Source organism: Haliotis rubra, unplaced genomic scaffold (genome assembly GCF_003918875.1).
Source record: "Haliotis rubra isolate DU_JTF1 unplaced genomic scaffold, ASM391887v1 Scf93, whole genome shotgun sequence".
Classification (NCBI taxonomy): domain Eukaryota; kingdom Metazoa; phylum Mollusca; class Gastropoda; order Lepetellida; family Haliotidae; genus Haliotis; species Haliotis rubra.
Window position 1 is genome coordinate 1,583,118 of NW_025767668.1, and position 21,883 is coordinate 1,605,000.

The 21,883-nt window shown below is 37.2% G+C and overlaps 1 protein-coding gene across 1 annotated transcript in view; it reads left to right on the forward strand.

The window, feature by feature from the left end:
* Nucleotides 1-310: 310 nt before the first annotated feature.
* The window catches only part of LOC124264527 (ephrin-B2-like), a 330,127-nt gene continuing 308,554 nt past the window's right edge, over nucleotides 311-21,883 (forward strand). Inside the window, exon 1 of the mRNA XM_046699267.1 lies at nucleotides 311-665. Within this exon, the coding sequence (XP_046555223.1) occupies nucleotides 553-665 (113 nt within the window). The 5' untranslated portion in view covers nucleotides 311-552. The remainder of the gene's footprint in view (nucleotides 666-21,883) is intronic.

Sequence of the window (21,883 nt, forward strand, 5' to 3'; positions counted from 1 at the left end):
AATCTAGGAGTGATATTTACACACTATCGTCAGTGTAATTCTCCGATCATAAGCCAATAAAACACGGCCTAACACCAGTAGCAATTGTGTTGAACGGAAAATACATCTTGAAAAACCAAAGGAAATATCTCATTACAAAGTTGCTTTAAGCGCGTAATTACCTAAGAAGTTCAAATGCGCTGAGACGGATCCTAGTGAAATAAGATCGACGTTTCTAAACTCCTCCCGATCTGATCTGCTAGTTTATTTCCAGTGACAACACTCACCGCTGTCACCAGTAGCTTGTCTATTTCCATCGCTACACCTGACCGTACTAGAGTTACCTCCCTTTCCCTCCAAGCCCCCTCACACTGTTGTTATCGCACGCTCGTGGGTTAACAGAAAGAGACGCGAGTGCGCTGCTAATGGTAGATTTTGACCGGGTAGGCCGACCTCTGGGACGTCTGGCGTTGAGTTGATGACATCCTACTGTATGGTTTACTTGTGAACGACTTTTGAAAGAAGTATCAAGTTGGATAAATAGTTTGAAGGAATCGGGGACCACATTTCACCATGTCGTGGAATATAGTGTTTACAGTACTTCTGATATGGATATATTCCTTGCTGTCAGATCGGGTCATTGAAGCGGCAAGATATACTGTTCACTGGAACGTCACCAATCCAATGTAAGTACTTTTTCTCTCATTTTCCTATTTTTGTCCATCATCAAAACCACAGACACCATCGCCACTCAATTATTCCTACAGATGTACAGTCGACAGCGAGCGGCTGTACTGTTCAGCCTGCGAGATTCGCGTCGCTGAAATGTTGACAAGTTTCGACAGTTGTTTAACAGCGTATATCTGAATTATTTTCGTAGACAAATGGTGAGATATCGCACGTGCTAAGCCCATGCATCTTAACCGTGGTACACATAGTTTTCGTCTCGTTAAATAGCTTCAGTTTCCAGTCATTTCACCAGGCACTTTATTTCACACCTACAACGATCAGAGTGCGTGCCGGATCTTCATAAGTCGCTAGATTATTCAAACAGTCGTAACCCTGTGTCAAAACGGTTGGAATAAGTTGTAAATCTATTCCCTATTGGACTCATCAGTTTACCAAGTTGTCATACAATTGTCAAATTTGGAATTACGTCAAAGATATGTGCGTGGTAGGTACAGACCTGGAAAGGCAGGTGACACGAACTTTGGCCAGTGTTGCATTTTCGGCGACTTAGGACTGTCTCCATTATTATAATTGTCTGAATTTGATACCATTTTGTCGGGGAAACGTTCAACCGTGATGTCATTTTCTTTGATAGAATGAAATACAAACCTTTAATCCGATCAAAGTTGCAATATGAATCTATATCAACGCATTTCGAACTCACGCTCGAATTTACACCAATACTTCCTTCGATACGCAAAACTCGGCATTATTTCAATATGTTGAAAACTTACCTGACCTGTCCACTAACGCATACATGTTCTGCTAGATATACACTTGAAATAAGCAGCTATGTAGTTTATAATTAATTTCTGTCACATATTTGACGAAATTCATTTGACAACTGTTGCCATTTCGTATAACCAGAAGCAATTCCGGCTAATATCGATTTATGATAATTAAATCAACTTACTTTATAACAACGTATCGTTGTCGTGGGGTTTATTTCACTTCATTGTATTAGCCTGGTATTAGCAAACCTTTACTGTATAATCACATTTGTGTTTTGACGACTGACGTCTGTAGATATGCCCAGATTCAATTAGTCAACCTATCGGTTCTCCGGTCAAAAGGACATAACGGGTTAATATGAAATTGTCATAATATATCAGTTTTACCATCAGTTCCTGTGGTCTTAGAATTGTTGTTGAATGTAAACATTTATTTAGCCTAAAGGAGTAAAAAGTTGTAAAATCAATAGAGATGAGATTGGAGCGACTGCGACGGCCGCCATACGCATACGGACAACAACTCACATGCAATGGATAAGAGCGACAGCGGGTAGCGAACGCTGGCTGTTGTAGCGGGCTAGTGAAATCTACATGATATACGCGACGACTAAGATGCAATTGACAACGTTGACCTTTTGCGATGGTTTTCGGGGATTTAGTGGGGAGTAATTACGTAAGTTTCCATAATCCGTTAGCGTCTTTTTCTCGCACTGGTTTTGCGATTGCCTTGGGTATTTTTACGTGTAGGTTCATTCTGGTGTTTCTGAGGCGCTGTGATTGAAATGCGTGATGAATTACACACTGCGGGTTATTAAAGGGACTGTGTATTTGAATATATGTAATTAGTGTGACACTGCCCGAAATGGGTACATGTACTTAGGTGAATTCACTCACGTAACGGGTTATGGCGACTTTGACAAGTAGTTAGTCAATTGTGTTGGAAATGTTGTTAGGTTTAAATATACATTTTTGTAAATTCAGTATGGACTGAGGTATGTTACTGTTATAGAGCTAAGTACAGCAATCTACAGCTCCTCACACCAGTCTTGAAATAGACAACAACTCATGTCGATTTCACTAATCAGGTAATTTACTCTCCCTTGTTTAATCTACAACGGTTCCCCGACGATCACAAAGTCGCGCAGGAGAGGTCGAAACATTCACCATTGTAATTGTCAGTGAGACATAATGTTTGTTTGCCCTCAAGACAGAAAAATAAACTGAAATTATATTGGCCACGCGCCACTATACAAGCGAGACCCTTTCACTGTCTGAACGTGTCAAGTAAACAGCTGACCTAAGGCTGATAAGGATGTCGCGAGTGACCGCCCGCTGGAGGAACATGGTTGACTTTTCAACTCGGGAGGGAGACAAGCAGTCTTGAGAGGGGGTCGTGTTAGTATGTTCTCAGGGTGATAGAAAGGGATGGTGTAGTGTCTTTGATTTAGGGAGCATGGCAGGGATAATCAGGGGGTCAGTGTTCTGAAGTACTCCCTGGTAAATGTACTTCAATAACTTTTTTAAGGAAGCCTTTTAATAAAACTCTTTTTAACATGTATTGTTATATAATGTAATGGGCAATCCCGTTTGCTAATGGGCATTAGTTCATGTATAATGATGATCCAAACTGAAGGTGAATAGTCAAATATTTGAAATAATTTTCAACAAATTGACAAAAAGAGAAAATGGGTAGTAATGCAGTCACACTGTCTGAGTCGAGTTTGAATCCACCACATTCACATAGTAATTTCTGAACATATTACTCCAGTCAGTTGTTACTTATCTAGAGTCAAAATCCTTTATGCGTTTTCATGGTGTTTCACTATACTGTGATATGAACTTAATGGAGGTATTTCAGGGGTAAAAGGCCTATTAGGGGATGCAAAGGGGTGAAGGAGGGAGAGGAGACAGGGAACCAGACTAGACATTCTGATTGACACTTGATCAGTTGAAATCTGACCATGTCACTTTCAGGTTGATTTCATGGAAATGTCTACGTCTTGACATGTGGTCAATATTCCAGACTGGTCATAGTGTTGTGAAGTAGTTGAGGGTTAGTAATAGCAAGGATGATAATCGTCATCATCATTATCATCACCACCATCATCATCATCATCATCAATATATTATATTATATATTATATTATCAATATTATCACCATCAAGCAGGAACGTTATCCTTCCAACCAAAATAAGTACATTTTTTAAGTTAACATTTTGACTATTATCTAAAATTTGGCAAGATAATAAATATGTAAATTGAAACAGTAATTTTTTGTGTCATTTTGTACACAAAACAGATTACTTATCAACATGTGATGGGGGTAAGCAACTGACATTCTTCTTAAATATACACTTGTCGTATTGGAATTAGTTTTGTGAAGCACTGAAAACAATTTTCCGTCGACAGTGGAGCAGTATATATCAAACTGGAAAGGAAATTGAATAAATCAAATTTATATTCTGCTTTCCAGAAACTTCTGTAATACATGAAAAATAAATTTGATGTATTGTAACCTTTTTACTAACAGTTGACGTTTTGATAAAAGTTTGAAAATTGCTAACAATGAGAAATTTGCAAAGAAAAATGAAAGCTCCTCGCTATTTTCCATTTAGATTGTGACTTGTACAGCTGATATCATGAATAACACAGAAATACAATTACACCTCTTTTTCCATTGTGAATAATTTATAATGAAAAGCATATATCAAATCAAAAGTTTTTAATTATTTTTACACATTTTCACAAAGCAGTACAAACAATACCAATAATGAACACAAATATAAAATGATGTTACAATTTACATAATCATGAAGAATTTGCCTTTGTGCTGGAGACAAGATGGGACGGGTTCTGTGGAAAGATAATCCATCAGCACTTAAAAGTACCCAATAGCATGCTTTTAGCTTCCTGACCCTTTATAAAACAAGGAGGGGACTGTCGTCATATTTTCAATAGCTAATATTCTAGCCTCGTAAATTGCCGAATATCATGCCACATCTCGTCCCATACTACAGAACAAAGTGGCCTAACCCAGTCTACGCCTACTTGTGATAAAAGGGGTGAGGTTTCGGGGGTCTGCAGTCTCGGATAAGAGGGGTTCTGGTTTCACCAGAACGTGATTTTATTGTTGTTAGGTATGTTTATAAAAGCCAGGCGTCAGTTGCATAAGATATGGCTATCCATAAGCATAACTGACAGATCACAGGTGAAATGAACATTGCGTTCCTGACGTTGAAGCGTTTTTGTCATCATGATAAGAAATAGGTTCTGAGTAATTCTTTATAGTATAAATGTCCTGATTGACAAGTGTAAATTTCTGCTATGAGATCATCGCGATAGTTTAGAGATTTATTTCAACATACTTCCTTCATGAAGACATTTTTCATGTTTTTCCTGGCCGATCTGATTTGCTAACCCTAACTTTGGTATCTTAAACAGAGATTTTGATCATTTTTTAAAAAATGTGTAAAAAATATTGTATGCGTTAGAATGGAAATAAATCTGCTATTTTATTAGGTGTTTGTTGAGTGTGAGCTTGGCGTGAGCTGGGGTGAACGTTTTTAGCATGTCTTTTTCACTCGTCCTGTTTGTTTGGAAACCTACGTGATGACAGCTCTTGAAAAAGTCTGTTTTTGTTTCCGACAAGAAAATAAATGGTGAAGCTCTACGGATATTCTTTTGTAAGTTTGAAGATAAAATTTAAAAGAATATAATAATGTCTCTGATAAACTCTGAATATATCTGTAATGGAGATATTATTGCTTATATCATGCCATAAAAATCATTTAAATATATCAATAATGTATTTTTTGTAAATAAATAAATTATCTCAGCATATAGAATAAAGTAGATTTATGTGTTTTCGAACATCTTATTATATCTGTGTCCTTTTTTTCAATTTCAATTTATAATTCAACTTTCAACAACACTTGTCAAAGTTTACAAACACATGATCATTTTAGCCCTTTTTAAGATGGAAATAGTCAAGAAAATATTGATCACACTAATCCAAATATCTCCACTTTTGCCGAAGAAGTTCAACAAGTATAGAAATCGTTTTTTGTATGTTACTCAGGCAATGGCTAAATCCTATGTCTTCCTGGCATTGCTATATCATCTCAGAAAGCTCTGTGACATTTTTACAATAGAACTATTTTGCTTGATGCCAAAGCTGCAAGATATGCCTGACATTTCCGGGAGAGGTACACATTTTTACATGAACCCTAATTAGAGTTTTATACACTTTATCGGCCAAGCAATCGAACCCAACTCTGGCCCTCTGTAAGGCTTCAACCCCCTAGCCCTTGTTTTGTGGCTTGAAGAGAAGTTGAATCCGACCCTGAGGAAATGCTAGCTATGTTATCGTTGTATAGCTTGGATTGATCTGGCGTTATCTGTTGAAGGGGTATGATAGAATGTATTAATTATTTCGAAAGTACAGATGAGGTGAGAATTGCTGGCTTCAATGCTGTGTTAGTAATATGCACAGAGCTAAAGGGACTACAGCGAGAAGGCTATGGAAGAGGTCTCTCACACTGCGTAAACAGATGCACCTGTTCCAGAAAGAAACAGCCATAGAAGATATGATACACGACTAGGTCATCAATATTATTGAATGTATATATTTGGCATGAATGTCTATTTCAAATTTTCTCCAACCATTTTTTTAAAGAATGTCAGCTCTATTTTGTTTTAATTTTCACACTTTCACCCTCCCTGTTGATTCTCTCCCTGCTCCCCTCATCCTTCCATCACTTAGATAGTTCTAATGTTTTGCACATGTGGCTACAAGTACAGGTAGCGTGTGTTGTCAGGAAAGTATGTTATTTTAATTTAAATTTGAAGTTCACAAATTCTTCTTAGGTCAACAGGGTTGAAACAAAATAAGCCACAGGAAAGGATGTTTTTCACATACTACGCGAGATACAAATTACATTGCTGTGATCATTACAAAATATTAATTAAAACCTGGATATTAACCTGATAATAATTTATGTTTTCATTTTGGAATGTAAAACTTTTAACTTCAATTTTCCTATGATTTTGTCAAATAGTTTTGGGCCCATACATGAAACAGATCAGGAAAAACTATTTGAAGTGGAATCAAAGTTCTTCGCAGTTAGTCATCCATCTATCCTTTAAATGTTTTGTCAAACTTTGAACCTTTTTGTAATGTTTTACACTGCAAATAACCATGTGGATTATGCCAAAACCAAGATAAAGAAATGGACGAAACCACCAGGTCTCTTAAGATTTATTTGCCTGTGGCCCCAGAAAATTGTACCTAATCAGCCAGGGTGTATATTGATTAATCATCCAAATATTCCGATTTGAAAATCTTGAAATAGGATCTTCAAAGATCCTGTGAAGTTTGTGTAACATATTAACTCACATTGATTCATGTTGGTAATGATTTACTGATCAAAGCCATCAAAACATTTCTTGTAAGTTTTTCGACGAAGTACATTTCTAAATGTTCATCCGACTCGCAGGGGGGCTGTGTTATCGTGAACATTTGATACACCTAATTGTTTTATTCAAATGGTTTGATTTACAATAATATAATATAATACAAAAATAATGTTTCCCTCAGTAAGCCTTGTGGTCACTTAGTTCTAATGTGTTTGGTTTGATATATTTCCAATCAATATGTAAATCATAATTCACATGTATATAAATATTCATAGAAAAATAAGATGTAACCATGTCTGTTTTTAGTTTGAATTTACACTCTCACTTTTTAAATATTACATAGTATTGACATTGTTTAAAGATTTATTCCATCACTTGTTACCACGGTTACCCATTTTGCTTCTGTTTGGTTTTAGAGAGAAGGATAGCACTTATAGATTCACTATGAAATATGAAGAATATCTCATTTCTTTTGATGGATTAGGCCAGTGGTATATGTTCTTGCTAAGCACACACATGGGACTTGGTTTGATTCCCAGATTGGTAGTTTGGATGGTAACTACTCTTTTACAGAAATAATTGATTCCTGGAAGTGTGTTCTGATGCAACTCATAGGAAAGCATTTGATTTCAACTCCGTAAAGTAGTATGATTTTATGTCACACAATATTCAGCATTATTCTTTAGACTCTATCCCAAACTTTTAATGCCGACTGTGTTCAGCTGTTAATAGTGGGACAGTATCATGTGTTTATCTTGTTAAGGAGATCTGAGTCAATATTGACCATTGTCCTTCCACTGTTTCCTGAGTGTCCAGCAAGGCCTTTGATGACCATCTCACTGACCCTGGTAATGCTCATGTTCACCTGAGGGCACTTGTCTTACCACCGGTCAAACTTAAGTGGACACTGGCCACCACAAAGTGATACCTCCTCCCTACTCTTAGCCTGCCATTCCCCATCAGTCATCCAGCATAACACTGACCTCTCTATTGTTGGCTTTGCAACTTTAAGCCATTTTAAAATTTCGTTAAATATTAGGATAAAATTTATGGGTAATGGGGTTTCATCAGAAAGGGGATTTTCTGCTGATTTGAACGAGATACCACACTTAAGGTTTGGTATTACAAACTTTATCTCTCAAACATTTTCTCGGCAGTTGTCTTAAGGGATTTCAAAAAGTTCTTCAGTTGAGTCAATGTTTAAAGTGATGTCCATTAAATATGAAAACATTGCAAAACCGTAAAGTTTAAATTGTGGCTTCATGAATCTCTGTCTTGAGATAAGATCACAACTTTTACCCATTTGCTTATCATGAACTGAGTTCATTATTTCTAAAACAGGATCACCATTTCCTCAGTTCAACTCTTTGTAATCCTGAAATTAGTTTATGACTTTGAATACAGGCTATTCACCATTTTTTGTCATTTTAGCAGATTGTAAACATGACTCATAATTTGAAAGACAAGATAACAATCATCCCTCATTCCAGAGACATGTATTTGTGAACAGGCTATAGTTGGTTCAGTCTTCTAAGTCTCAATTTGCTGTGCAGAGTTACCTCCCTTGGGAACACCAGAATCCTATGGTCAAGGGTTTTCGAACCTAGTTCATCCTAATTCTCGGTTTGTCAACACCATACCCATGCTTATGCTTTTCACCATGATTTTAATCACTGGATTTTCTGGTCCAGACTTGATAATTTACAGACAGCCATCGTATAGCTGGAATATTGCTGAGTGAGGCATTAACAACAAACAGCACAGTGGTAAATACCTAACAACTGCACTACAACAAGCTCTGCTCCCCCAGCCAGCTGACACACTGTGATATATGGAATATGGTTAAGACGGCGTTAAGACCAGCTCATTCCCTCACCATAACGGTAAATCTGTAGGTTTGTTGTTTAACACCGCAATCAGCAATTTCCAAGTTATATGGTGGCAGTCTGGAATAATTGAGTCTGGACCAGACAATCCAGTGATCCAGCATGAGCATCGATCTACATAATTGAGATTCGATGACACGTGTCAACCAAGTCAGCAAGTCTGACCCCCAATCCCTTTAGTCGCCTCTTACGATAAGCATGGGTTGCTGAAGACCAATTCTAACCCGGATCTTCACGGTTCTATAATTGTAAAGTGAGTGAGGGGTAAAGTAGCCTAATAGTTAAGGTGTTTGCTTAAAAACCATGTTTGAATCTCCCACGGTGACAGTGTTTGAACCCATCCTGTCCCCTGTAGCTTGAGTGATACTAAACCATTAACCCACCTGACTGATTTGCGTTATCTCTGAGGAAAGAACATCATTTTTCCTATCCACTCCTTTACTCTTTGTGCTCTTAATGTGAGTCATATATTATGTTAGATCATGTCGATTTCAAAGGAACTAGGTCAGGTGTAATGATGGAGGTAAAGACTCCATGTGCGATCATCAGCATGTGAAATGTACAACAATGTACCCACAACTGCTGCCGGGACACCATTCACTCCGATTGTTTGCCACCTTGTTCATTTCGCTATTGACAACAAGAAGATGTCGCTTGTACATTTCCTGTCAAGCATGTACTCCAGTGGATGTCTCATATTTTCTTCACAATGAAGGTTATTAGAGATGAAACGGATTCAACTGACTGACCAAGCAAGACTGAATTACCTTTCGTGAAACTTTTACAGTCAGGAAAATGTTTAAGTTTTCGTATACTCTGTTGAACAATTTTGAGGCAGGATAAACTCCATCAGGTGTTAAATGGAAGAGTGTTAAAATATTTGAGGGGAAAAGATCTGTAATTGATGCAATTTGTTCAAAATTATGGATCTATGAAATGTGATTCTTTATATATGAGATGATACCTCTCACGCTTCATGCCAAGGTGTTGATGTCCGTAATGGTATAATCAATGGCTGGAAAAATTGTCATGAAACCATACTTGATACAAGTGTTTGACGCAGTTTCGAGAAACGCACCTTTTTATTAGATTAGTCAATTTCTGGGAAGGATCTAAGCTGTTAAATGGGCACAATGTTACGGTAATTTGTATTGGTGATATGTCAAGTGTACATTGCACGTGTCATGTATATGGCTTGTACATATCAGGTCACAGTGACATATAACATCTAAAGATGGACTCGACATCACCTGTCAATCAACAGATTCTGGATCTTAGTCTGTCTACAAATCTAGGTAACAAACCCACTTATGATTAATGAGAAATGATCTTTCAATTGGAATACTTTCATATGAAGACATTAAGGACAAAAGATCTCCAATTTTATGTGTGTTATATGGTTTTCTGAAAAACAAGAAAAAAACATACAGATTATCTGCCCTTGATGAGACGAACGTTATACTTCAGGGCTTAGATTTTCGAAGCTCTCTTAGCGCTAAGAGAGTCGTAAGAGCCATACTTTAACATTAACTTACGACTATCTTAGCACTAAGAGAGCTTCGAAAATCAAGGCCCTGTATATTTGCAGTACATGATTATATGAAAAATACAAGGCTGATAATCTCTTTATATCATATCAGTCTGAAAATAATCCAAGATTAAAGCAAAAATTGATTAACAAGAGTAACTTTAGAAACCACGTAGATATCCAACACCTCAGTGAACCACGTCATTGTTATATAGTGCCAGTTAGATTGCATCCATGTTATTTTATATTAACATGCACACATCTGTCGACTTCCATCTGAATGTTTTTGTGAACTTTATGTGTTTTTAAAAAGTTGGCATCACAATATGGTGGAAAATATAGAACATTGGTGCAATACTCCAGTTTGGTTAACAAATAACTGATCTTATGTGTATAGAAAGCAGGTCATGATGATATAAATTATATTTAAAAAATTAAAATTTTGTATCATCAAAGTACATTTGTATCCAAATTTAGATGTGTGAAGATTTCAGAAAACAAGCATATGATGCAAAACACCATGGTATATGTATCAACAGGTATCTGAATGTAAAGTTATGGGGGCGGTTAGGTAGCCTAATGGTTAAAGCGTTGGCTCGTCACACTGAAGACCCGGGTTTGAATCCCCACATGGGTACAATGTGTGAAGCCTATTTCTGGTGTCCCCTGCTGTGATGTTGCTGGAATATTGCTTAACGCGTCGAAAACCAAACTCAGTCAGTAAAGTTATGATTTCGCTGAATATATTTTGAAGGTGTCAGTTTAAAAATATACATCCTTACATGATCCAGTTGATGGTATTTAAATCACAACAGTGTATTATAATACTGTCCAGACACAGCAAACAACGCCAACCGGCTGATAGTGAAGGAAGCCCGCAGAGTACCTGGGTGTAGGGCTATCTTTGCTGGAGGTGTTGTAAGTAGCCTGGTCTGATAACACCCCACAGGCTGCAGAGAGCCCCCACAGGATGTTGACAGGGGACTAAGTACCCCCATGCCTGTCAGTCAAAGTCATCCCCACGGAAACTAATGACAGCAGACAAGGCGTAAATTACACAACCCTTCAAAATATTATTTATCTTTTTCTTGTGACCTTGCTATCATTCTCGGTGTAAATTCTCAAAAAACATATTGACATTTTGAGGTACTGATATAAGATGGGGTCTTTGAAAATTGATATGAGGTCATGCATAAATCTTACATTTGTTCTTGAAGATCATTTTAATGATAGCCATCACTCGTTGGATTTGATCTAAGAGCAATTAAATGGGACAACATTGTTTGGAGGTAAATATCAGAGTTTGATGAAATATTAAGAAAACTCCCTTTAAGTAACAGAATGATGTACTCGATGTAAATTGTAGTAATTTATCAAGTTAGAGGAAAACAAATTTATCCTGACATAGCTATCTGAAAACAACAACCTTCTTTACCAGACCTTCATGTTTTTTAACAGGGTAGTTAAGTTCGGAGCAGGTGGGTGTAAACTTACACTAAATGTGCGTAGGTGTCTCGTCCATTGGTCTGTGTGGCCCGTAGATTACAAATAGCGCACCAAATTCCCTTGTCAGCTGGTGGGGACAGTAATTTCTCTGACTTGGGACAATGTCATCACTCATTGTTTTCTTGGGGTAAAAACTGTAATTGAAATCTACGAGAGAAACATGCAATGAACAACGCAAGATCTACATGTGAGAGCAACGTGCAGCATCCCCCCATGATATCATTACCTTAAATAATGTTTCAGATATATTTCGTATTTATCGTCTGGCATACGTCCTCTTTAAAAAAGATAAACATAATTTAAGTAAACACGTCTGTAAGAGTGGTGCGGGCATCTGCACGGAGAGTTGAAGGTCGATGGTTTGATCCCTGAATGCAGATATTAAAAGATGGTATTTCTTGTTACCCAGCCTGCTCTAGTAACAGATCCTTGAATGCAGATATTAAAAGATGGTATTTGTTGTTACCTTGCCTGCTCAAGTAACAGTTTCTTTAATGCAGATATTAAAAGATGGTATTTGTTGTTACCTTGCCTGCTCAAGTAACAGATCCCTGAATGCAGATGCTAAAGGATGGTATTTGTTGTTACCCAGCCTGCTCTAGTAACAGATCCTTGAATGCAGATATTAAAAGATGGTATTTGTTGTCACCTTGCCTGTTCAAGTGACAGATCCCTGAAAGCAGATGTTAAAGGATGGTATTTGTTGTTACCCAGCCTGCTCTAGTAACAGTTTCTTTAATGCAGATATTAAAAGATGGTATTTGTTGTTACCCAGCCTGCTCTAGTAACAGATCCTTGAATGCAGATATTAAAAGATGGTATTTCTTCTTACCCAGCCTGCTCAAGTAACAGATCCTTGAATGCAGATGTTAAACTGTGGTATTTGTTGTTACCATGCCTGCTTGCCATTTAGGGATAAAAGAAGGACTGGTCGGTCAGAGTCGGTCATGTGTATCTCAGTTCTCAACACATCTACTGAAATGCTTTGAAAGCTTTTAGAGGCCTTGAGCTTTGTAACCCTGAACAACTATTAAACAAAAGTTTTATGCTGACTTGAAATCTTGGTAGAAAGTGCATGAACAATAGTACCCCAAAAGTTGTGGAATTAAACCCAAAGTCTGAAGCTGTTGGAATATCACTTTACGTAAAGTGCATTGACTTTAGGAAATAGATATCATCCGTCTTATCATGTTTTGAAATGTATTTTTGTCTTCACAATCTTTATACACAGATCTAAATATGAAACAGATGAGGCAATTTCACTGCTCTTTTTTATTTCTAGCTTAGGTGGATAAATCAGTAACTCACACATTCACTTGCGATATATAATTTTTTTCTATATGTAATGAGAGCTGAAAAACAATATAAGTTATGACATGTGTGAAAAAAAACTTAATTTTCCTTGGAAAAAAAATATTTTGAATCTATTTTTTTTTGACTGGTTGCTTTTGGATTGAATGTTTTCTTGTTTTGACTGACAAGTGACAGCAACAATAAAGAACATAATTCACAAGAAGTTTCGTACATGTAGGTTTGTATGTACCCTGGTCAGAGGTACTGATGAAATAAGCGTAATGTCGACATGCTAATGTCATAAACTGCAAGGAGGCCACTAAAACATTTGACAGTACAAATGCATTCTGGGTAATTTCCTCATACGTCTTTGCGATAAGATCTGCTTTCTACCATGTTTCTCTTGGTTTGATTATTAACGACTTCTGAAATTGACAACTGGTGAAACCTGAGAGAATTCATTACTGAGTTACGTCACGTAAATATCTGTCACTCAAAACGTGTGACTAATTAGGTGTTTGGGTGGTTTGCAAACAGCTGGGGAACAGGTAAATATAAAACACTAACACAAGAGAAGAACCAGTTTTGATTATCCGATGGAACAAAATCCTTTTGGCATAAAAGGTATGCTTGTCGTGAATATAATGAATGGATCAGAATCACTACTGACTACAGGTGTTTGCGAAAAGGGTAGTATCAACCACCACTCACTCAGTCTGTGTAAAATAGATACCCACTGCCTAAAAAGTGGCTAGAGGTAATACTAATTATGATATGGAACGAGAAAAGAACCAGAAGGATATATGTTGGTTTGTGTTAATATTTGAGCCATGGTTAAGCCGGAAATCTTTCCTTCGAATAATCCACTTGAATTTAACATGATGTGGAACAAGGAAAAGAACAGAAATATATTTGGGTTTGGTAAATATTCTGTATTGGTTAAAGCAGGAAATATTTCCTACAAGTCATTCAGTTGAAATTGACATGAAATGTAAACCCATGTTGTCATGACAACAATGAAATGACGTGCAGTGAGGGTTGATATTGACACCTGTGTTGATAATTCATCACATGTTGTCGAGGAAAGTCTACTGAAGTGAGTCAGATGGAATGGTACTTCTAAGATGCAAGTGGTCAATGTAGTACATTGAACTTGATAGAAAGGTATTTTTATAGATTAAGCACAATTCCACATGTCAGATCAATGTCTGTGTATTCAGGCAAGCTGTCAAAGTGAGTGCCTATCCCCAATCCCACCACCCCGGGAGCACCTATCCCAGAGTTCCACACCCCACACTGGTGTGCCTTCGCTTTGTTTCACCATTTTATTGCTGTTGAATACAGCTGACACCTGGTTTTACTCACTCCCCAACCCAGAACCTTCAAACATAAATTGAAGTTTATCTGAAAAATGCTCATAAAAACCAACCTCATCAAAGTCCAACATTATCAAAGAACAGCCGTTAGTTCCCCCACCTCAGATTGTATACAAACCCCTCTCATATACAGGCCCCCCTCTGGTCAGTCTGCCATATACACTACCTAAACTGTCCACAGGACAATCGACTGGCTGATCAATTGATTGACTTGTGTTGGGAAGAGACGATGGAAATTAACATAGCAAGAGGACTTACTTCCTAGCTGTGTTGCAGACAAAAACCCATATACCATGAAATAAACATTAAAAAGAAATAAAACCTCTCGTCATGTTGTTTGTCGAAATATTAAGATAGAACATGTGTATAAATAGACATTTACTATTGTGGATGTTGTTTGGCGACGGTTTTGATGACACATCGGACATTCAATGGCTGCGCTGTGGAATAAGTAGTGAGTTTTATTGATAATAAAATAGATATGTACATGGTGTATGTGTGTAAGGGAACAAGGGAGGTAGATTCTAGGTTTATGTAGTACATTACAATACATGTAGTACGATCTCTGCAAAGACTTTAAGTGTATGTAGTATGATCTCTGCAAAGTGTATGCAGTATGATCTCTGCAATGTGTATGCAGTATGATCCCTGCAAAGTGTATGTGTGATGCAGTATGCAGTATGATCCTGCAAAGTGTATGCAATATGATCTGCAAAGTGTATGCAATGTGCAAAGTGTATGCAGTATGATCTCTATGTATGCAGTATGATCTCTGCAAAGTGTATGCAGTATGATCCCTGCAAAGTATGCAGTATGATCTCTGCAAAGTGTATGCAGTATGATCCCTGCAATGTGTATGCAGTATGATCTCTGCAATGTGTATGCAGTATGATCTCTGCAAAGTGTATGCAGTATGATCTCTTCTGCAAAGTGTATGCAGTATGATCCTGCTGCAGTATGATCTCTGTGTGTATGCAGTATGATCCCTGCAAATGTGTATGCAGTATGATCTCTGCAAAGTGTGCAGTATGCAGTATGATCTCTGCAAAGTGTATGCAGTATGATCTCTGCAAAGTGTATGCAGTATGATCTCTGCAATGTGTATGCAGTAAGTGTGTATGTGTATGCAGTATGATCTCTGCAAAGTGTATGCAGTATGATCTCTGCAAAGACTATGATCTGCAAAGTGTATGCAGTATGATCCCTGCATGATCTGTGTATGCAGTATGATCTCTGCAAAGTGTATGCAGTATGATCTCTGCAATGTGTATGCAGTATGATCCCTGCAAAGTGTATGCAGTATGATCCTGCAAAGTGTGTATATGCAGTGCAGTATGATCCCTGCAAAGTGTATGCAGCAGTATGATCCCTGCAAATGTGTATGCAGTATGATCTCTGCAAAGTGTATGCAGTATGATCTCTGCAAAGTGTATGCAGTATGATCTCCTGCAATGTGTATGTAGTATGATCTCTGCAATGTGTATGCAGTATGATCTCTGCAAAGTGTATGCAGTATGATCTCTGCAAAGTGTATGCAGTATGATCTCTGCAAAGTGTATGCAGTATGATCTCTGCAAAGTGTATGCAGTATGATCCCTGCAAAGTGTATGCAGTATGATCTCTGCAAAGTGTATGCAGTATGATCTCTGCAAAGTGTATGCCTGCAAAGTGTGTATGCAGTGTGATCTCTGCAAAGTGTATGCAGTATGATCTCTGCAAAGTGTATGTAGTATGATCTCTGCAAAGTGTATGTATGCAGTATGATCTCTGCAAAGTGTATGCAGTATGATCTCTGCAAAGTGTATGTAGTATGATCTCTGCAAAGTGTATGTAGTATGATCTCTGCAAAGTGTAAGTATGAGTATGCAGTATGATCTCTGCAAATGTGTATGAAGTATGATCTCTGCAAAGTGTATGCAGTATGATCTCTGCAAAGTGTATGTAGTATGATCTCTGCAAAGTGTATGCAGTATGATCTCTGCAAAGTGTATGTAGTATGATCTCTGCAAAGTGTATGCAGTATGATCTCTGCAAAGTGTATGCAGTATGATCTCTGCAATGTGTATGCAGTATGATCTCTGCAAAGTGTATGCAGTATGATCTCTGCAAAGTGTATGCAGTATGATCTCTGCAAAGTGTATGTAGTATGATCTCTGCAAAGTGTATGTTTTATGCTTTGGGAGGTCTATTTAGTATGCTTTTGAAATTCTGTGCAGCATACTATCTAAATGTGATCTACTGTCTGCAAAGTGTATGTAGTATGTAGTATGATCTCTGTAAAGTGTATGTAGTATGCAATGTGCAAGTGTATGTAATATGCTGTCTGAGTGAGTGTGGTTTTACGCCTCTTTTAGCAATTTTCCAGCAACATCACAGCGGGGAACACCAGAAATGGGCTTCTCACATTGTACCCATATGGGGAATCGAACCCTTCAGCGTGATGAGCAAACGCTTTAACCACTGAGCTGTCTGACAATGATATGCAGTCTGCTGTCTGCAAACTGTATGTTGTATGCTCTCTGCAAACTGTATGTAGAATGCTAATTCAAACTGTATGTGCACGCTATCTGCAAACTGTATGTGTGTGCTGTTTGCTAACTATTTCTGCAAACACACTGTTTGCAAGATGGTGTCTACACACTGTCTACTGTCTACTCTATAAACCACTGCAGAAACTGACAGAGCCCCGCTGTGTTCAACATGGTCACATTCCCTGTGAACATGTCTTCAAGTGTACGACTTCCCCTTCACCCCTCAAGTCAAAGATCAGGGTGAACTTTCATAAACTGCTGATGTTTTTTTGAATTTATTAAATATTTACAGCCAAATGTGCAAAAATATCTCAGGTAAACCAATAAAATGTTTTCGTTAAATAGACGAGACAACATTTACGTCTCTGCTTCATGTCACACAATCAGCTGGAGATCGGTCTCATAACAGGATTCTAATCTCGGCTTTGTAAAACTTTGGTAATCAAACTTCTTCCTTGCAGCGAAGTCACAGACACTATTAACACTTCATCATTATGCAACAGTGATTCTTTTGTTGAATTTAAACCCTTAATCCTAAAACTGACAAAAATATTATTTGTATTTCCAATATTTATGTCCCATAGTGCGTGGAAACCAAATATAGCTGGCGCTGATAATACAACGTACATCTACAAGTAGAGTGATAATCTGTTTGTGAAATTGACAGGTTTTCTTTGAAGGTTTTGAAATGTTCATTCTGCCCTTTATACTTTTTTTTAAATGATGAACATTATGCAGTTCACATATAAAATACACAGATTATCTAGGATTCTCAAACAAAGGCAGGCAAACTGAGGCAAAATAATTATTGTTTGAAATTGTTTTAAAGTTCTTATTTTCTTAAATTTGAGATATTTTAGTATTTAGTGCAGTGAGGTAAAACTTAATGTTTCAGTTTTTCATATGGTCAATCCATACAATGACTGCTTTCAATTTGTGATATGTTCATTTCATAAATGATGATTTTTGTGTGAGTGAGTGAGTTTAGTTTTACACCGCACTCAGCAATATTCCAGCTATATGGCAGCGGTCTGGAAATAATCAAGTCTGGACCAGACAATCCAGGGATCAACAGCATGAACATCGATCTATGCAACTGGGATACGATGACATGTGTCAACCAAGTTAGCGTGCCACCCGATCCCGTTAGTTGCCTCTTACGACAAGCATGGATTACTGAAGATCAATTCTAACCCGGATCTTCACAGGTCGATTTTTGTGTGGTGGCTGATGCATCTGGTAGGGAAGGACATGTCTATCATTTTAGTGAACACCTGGTGTCATCACTGATTTTCAATTCTCCATTTAATTTTCATAGCTACTATTCCCTTTACACAAAAGAATGATTTCGTTTTCTAAAGATAGTCAAAACTGGGTATTTTGCACTGACATTCCATATCTAAGTGTAAAAGCATGAAATGGGACAGTTTCCATTACAGTTTGGGAATGTTCAAATGCTGTGTACTAGAAGTTTTATCACATATATGCTCCTTGTTTTTGGGATCTTGTTTTTGAAACATGTCAATTTCAGCACTGCTGATATGTACAACCTTGTCAATTGCATATTGGATGGTGGAGCTCTCATGATTCACAAAGTTGTGTACATTAAATGTGTTGTCTATTTCGAACATGATCGACAGTTATGCAATGTTTATGATTAACAATTGTTACATGTATAGGGCAAGATTTGATTATGTTATGGCTAATGTCAAATGCTGAAAAGGGCATCAATTGTCAAGGTTACTGAAGGTCAACGATTACAGAAGTATGCCTTTGGTAGAGTTTTTATTGCTCAGGACGTTATTAAAGCGATAGGATTTTATATGAAGCTATCTGTTCATATAAGCAAAGGTATTAAGGTGACCTGTGTCAATGTGGTGTAAAATTGGTCTTCAGTAACCCATGCTTGTCATAAGTGGTGATTACACTTGTTATAAGAGGTTACTTATTGATTATTGTTACTCACTGACTTGGTTGATGAATGTCATCATGTCCCTTAGATCAGTGCTCATGATGTCGACCACCTGATTGTCTATCCAGACTCAATTATTTCCCAACAACTGCTACATACCTCCAATACTTCTGGGTGTGGCATCAATGAACAAACAAACATACAAACTGATGTCAATACAAAACATTATTAAAATTGGAAAACATCACCTCCATAGAATAACTAATATTGGTTACCCCTGAAACATATTCCATTGGGCGTGAGAAGAAAAAAATAGCAGCAAACATATGATTGGATAATTGAAAATCAGTGATGAGACCAGGTGTTCAGGTAAAGGGTAAGCATGTACGTCCCTACCATAAGCATGAGCCACTATGCAAAACCATCATTTACAAAAGGAACATATCACAATTGAAACCAGCTCTTTTATGGAATGTACATATGAAAAACTGTAACCTGTGCTTACAAATGTCTGTAGCAAAAAATGAAACCAATTCCAAAGACTTTGCGTTATGTACAAAGTACAATTTGAAACTTATCATTTTATTGAATATGCATTCCACAAATTGAAACCTATGAAATGTACAAGATCTTTTTATGGATTAAACTTCTTTTTTATTTGTTATTTCATTTTTATTTTTTTTATGTACATGGATGTACATTTCATAAATTGAAGCCCGTTAATTCACAGAATGTGGATATCACAAATTGAAACACAAACATATTATGATATGTACATATCTCAAAAGGAAATGGACGCTGTTCCCAGTGACCATGTTTGTGGTAATCACATAGGTAAGTGTGATATGTACATGGGATGGTCTGAAATACCTCCCATAGTGTGTGGGGACATCGGCATTCGTGTCCCTTTCACAGGTACTTGTCTCTGGACATCGTTGGTATGTCAAGCAAGTTTACTTTGCGTCTAAGTTGGTCCCAAAAGGCCGAGAGCATGTACCAACGATTCAGAGATTAGCCTACCCGAAATGAACACACCTCAGTTGAAATAGACGTGTTTCTGAATAAAACACCTGCTTAGAAACGACTTAAGAGATGTATGGTATGTACGCTAAACCCTAAAGCCATGATAACATGTGTTTTTGTTTATATATCCTGCTGAGTTCGAACCTGGCACTCTGGTAATGGAGTAATTCAAGGTAATTATTTCGGTGATAGACAAGATGAATAATCCGTACTTATGATACCGACGTTGTCACGTTTATTTCACCTCATGGGTGGATCCCAAAGGACCTTGTACACAAGTCACAGAGATACTACTTTGTAGATTTCCCCATCATGAGACACTGCGTAAAAACTGGAGAGGTTTGGACACTGCAAACACAGACACACGATACTGTTCAACAAAGGCGATGCCGCGATACAATGACCTTTGACACTCGACTAGCGCCTGTTGGGCCAGTTCGAAATGAACGTTCTGTCTAGCTAGTGTTCTTAGGGTATTTACTTTGTCTGTAAGTAAATGCATAATCGGGCGTATATTTCAGATTATCGACAGTGAGGTGATGATCTCAATAGGGGTAAAAGGTGTACATTTCAGGTGCTTTTATGTTCCACTTCAATATGATATGAGTACAGCTTGTAAGGTATAAGTATGTGAATCGGAAAATATGTGCCGATACACAGCTCGAGAAAGGAAGCGTCTAAGACTCTCTTTGAAAACAGTAAAACAAACTTGAATCCGCAAAAACAATTAATTTTTTAGTGAGGTTGAAAAGTGAAGTCACTGATTATCATTTCAAGCAGCATGAATTCCCCCCCCCCCCTATTTGTATGAATTAAACTCAAATTTACTTCATACTTACACTTTATGGTACTTTATTTGTTCTAAATTTACTGTTTCTTGTTTGGAAATCCAGAGAATGTTAAATTTATTGATTTTAGTGCCTATGTTAAGATCTACAATTTGAACATCCTTAAAATATTTACTACATGTATCTTTAAATTTTTCTAAGTATTTTGGAGGCAAAGGTTGATAATTTATAACCGGATGCTAAAACTGTTTGCCTTTTATTCCTGTATGTGCAAAGCCCCACATCATGTCTCTATTTTAAAATCATGAAAAAAAATCACCTGTAGAGTTTTAAAAATATTTACTTGTCAAATTTGCCATTGCTCTATAAACGTTTATACTAGCAAGGACGATTTGACAGAAGTGGCGAGGTTTGCTGTAGTTTAACTGGGAGCATTATCACGGCTGGTGTTTGGTTTGTGTAAACAGAAGAAACGCTTATCCATTTGCCTAACACAAAAACTAAACAGTCATCATTCTTTGAATTCTATGAACACTCCAGAACATTATATCACTTGTGTTGAATAAATATGTCATTTAGAGGCAAGCACAGCTCAATACAAAATTCAGAATTTGTCCATTTTACGATGGTTTGGTAAACGGCTTTCATTTCTGTGTCATTATCTGGAATTACAACAGTTTCGGATTTTTTGAGATTACATACTTGCAAATATACCCATTATCAGATATTTATTGGGAAAAGGGATAAGTTTTATAAAATGTAAATATTTGTGTTATTTGTGTTTGGAAATGCTTTTCTTTTGAATGGTAGACTAAACATGTGACAGGACTTGGCATGGATCCTCCATCGTCAAGGAGATGTAATGTACGTAAGAGGTTTGTGTTTGAAATGAGCGTCAGTGAAATTAACAACTCTGCTGGTGGAATCATGTCAGTATGACAGATGCACAAGTAGGTCCGTGGGAATTACCTTGAAATTGACAAAACATGTATGCCAAGATAATGTGTTGACGAAGATCAAAGACTTCTATCTACATAATGATTATCTCAGAATTACAGCACTTCATGTATAGAATTATCAGCATATCCTAATCTTTCCTGCAAATGATTTGTTAAAAGGAGTACACCTCCATTACCATTTCCAGCTTTTTCATTGGTTGGTCATGTGAAAGAGAAAACATTTAAT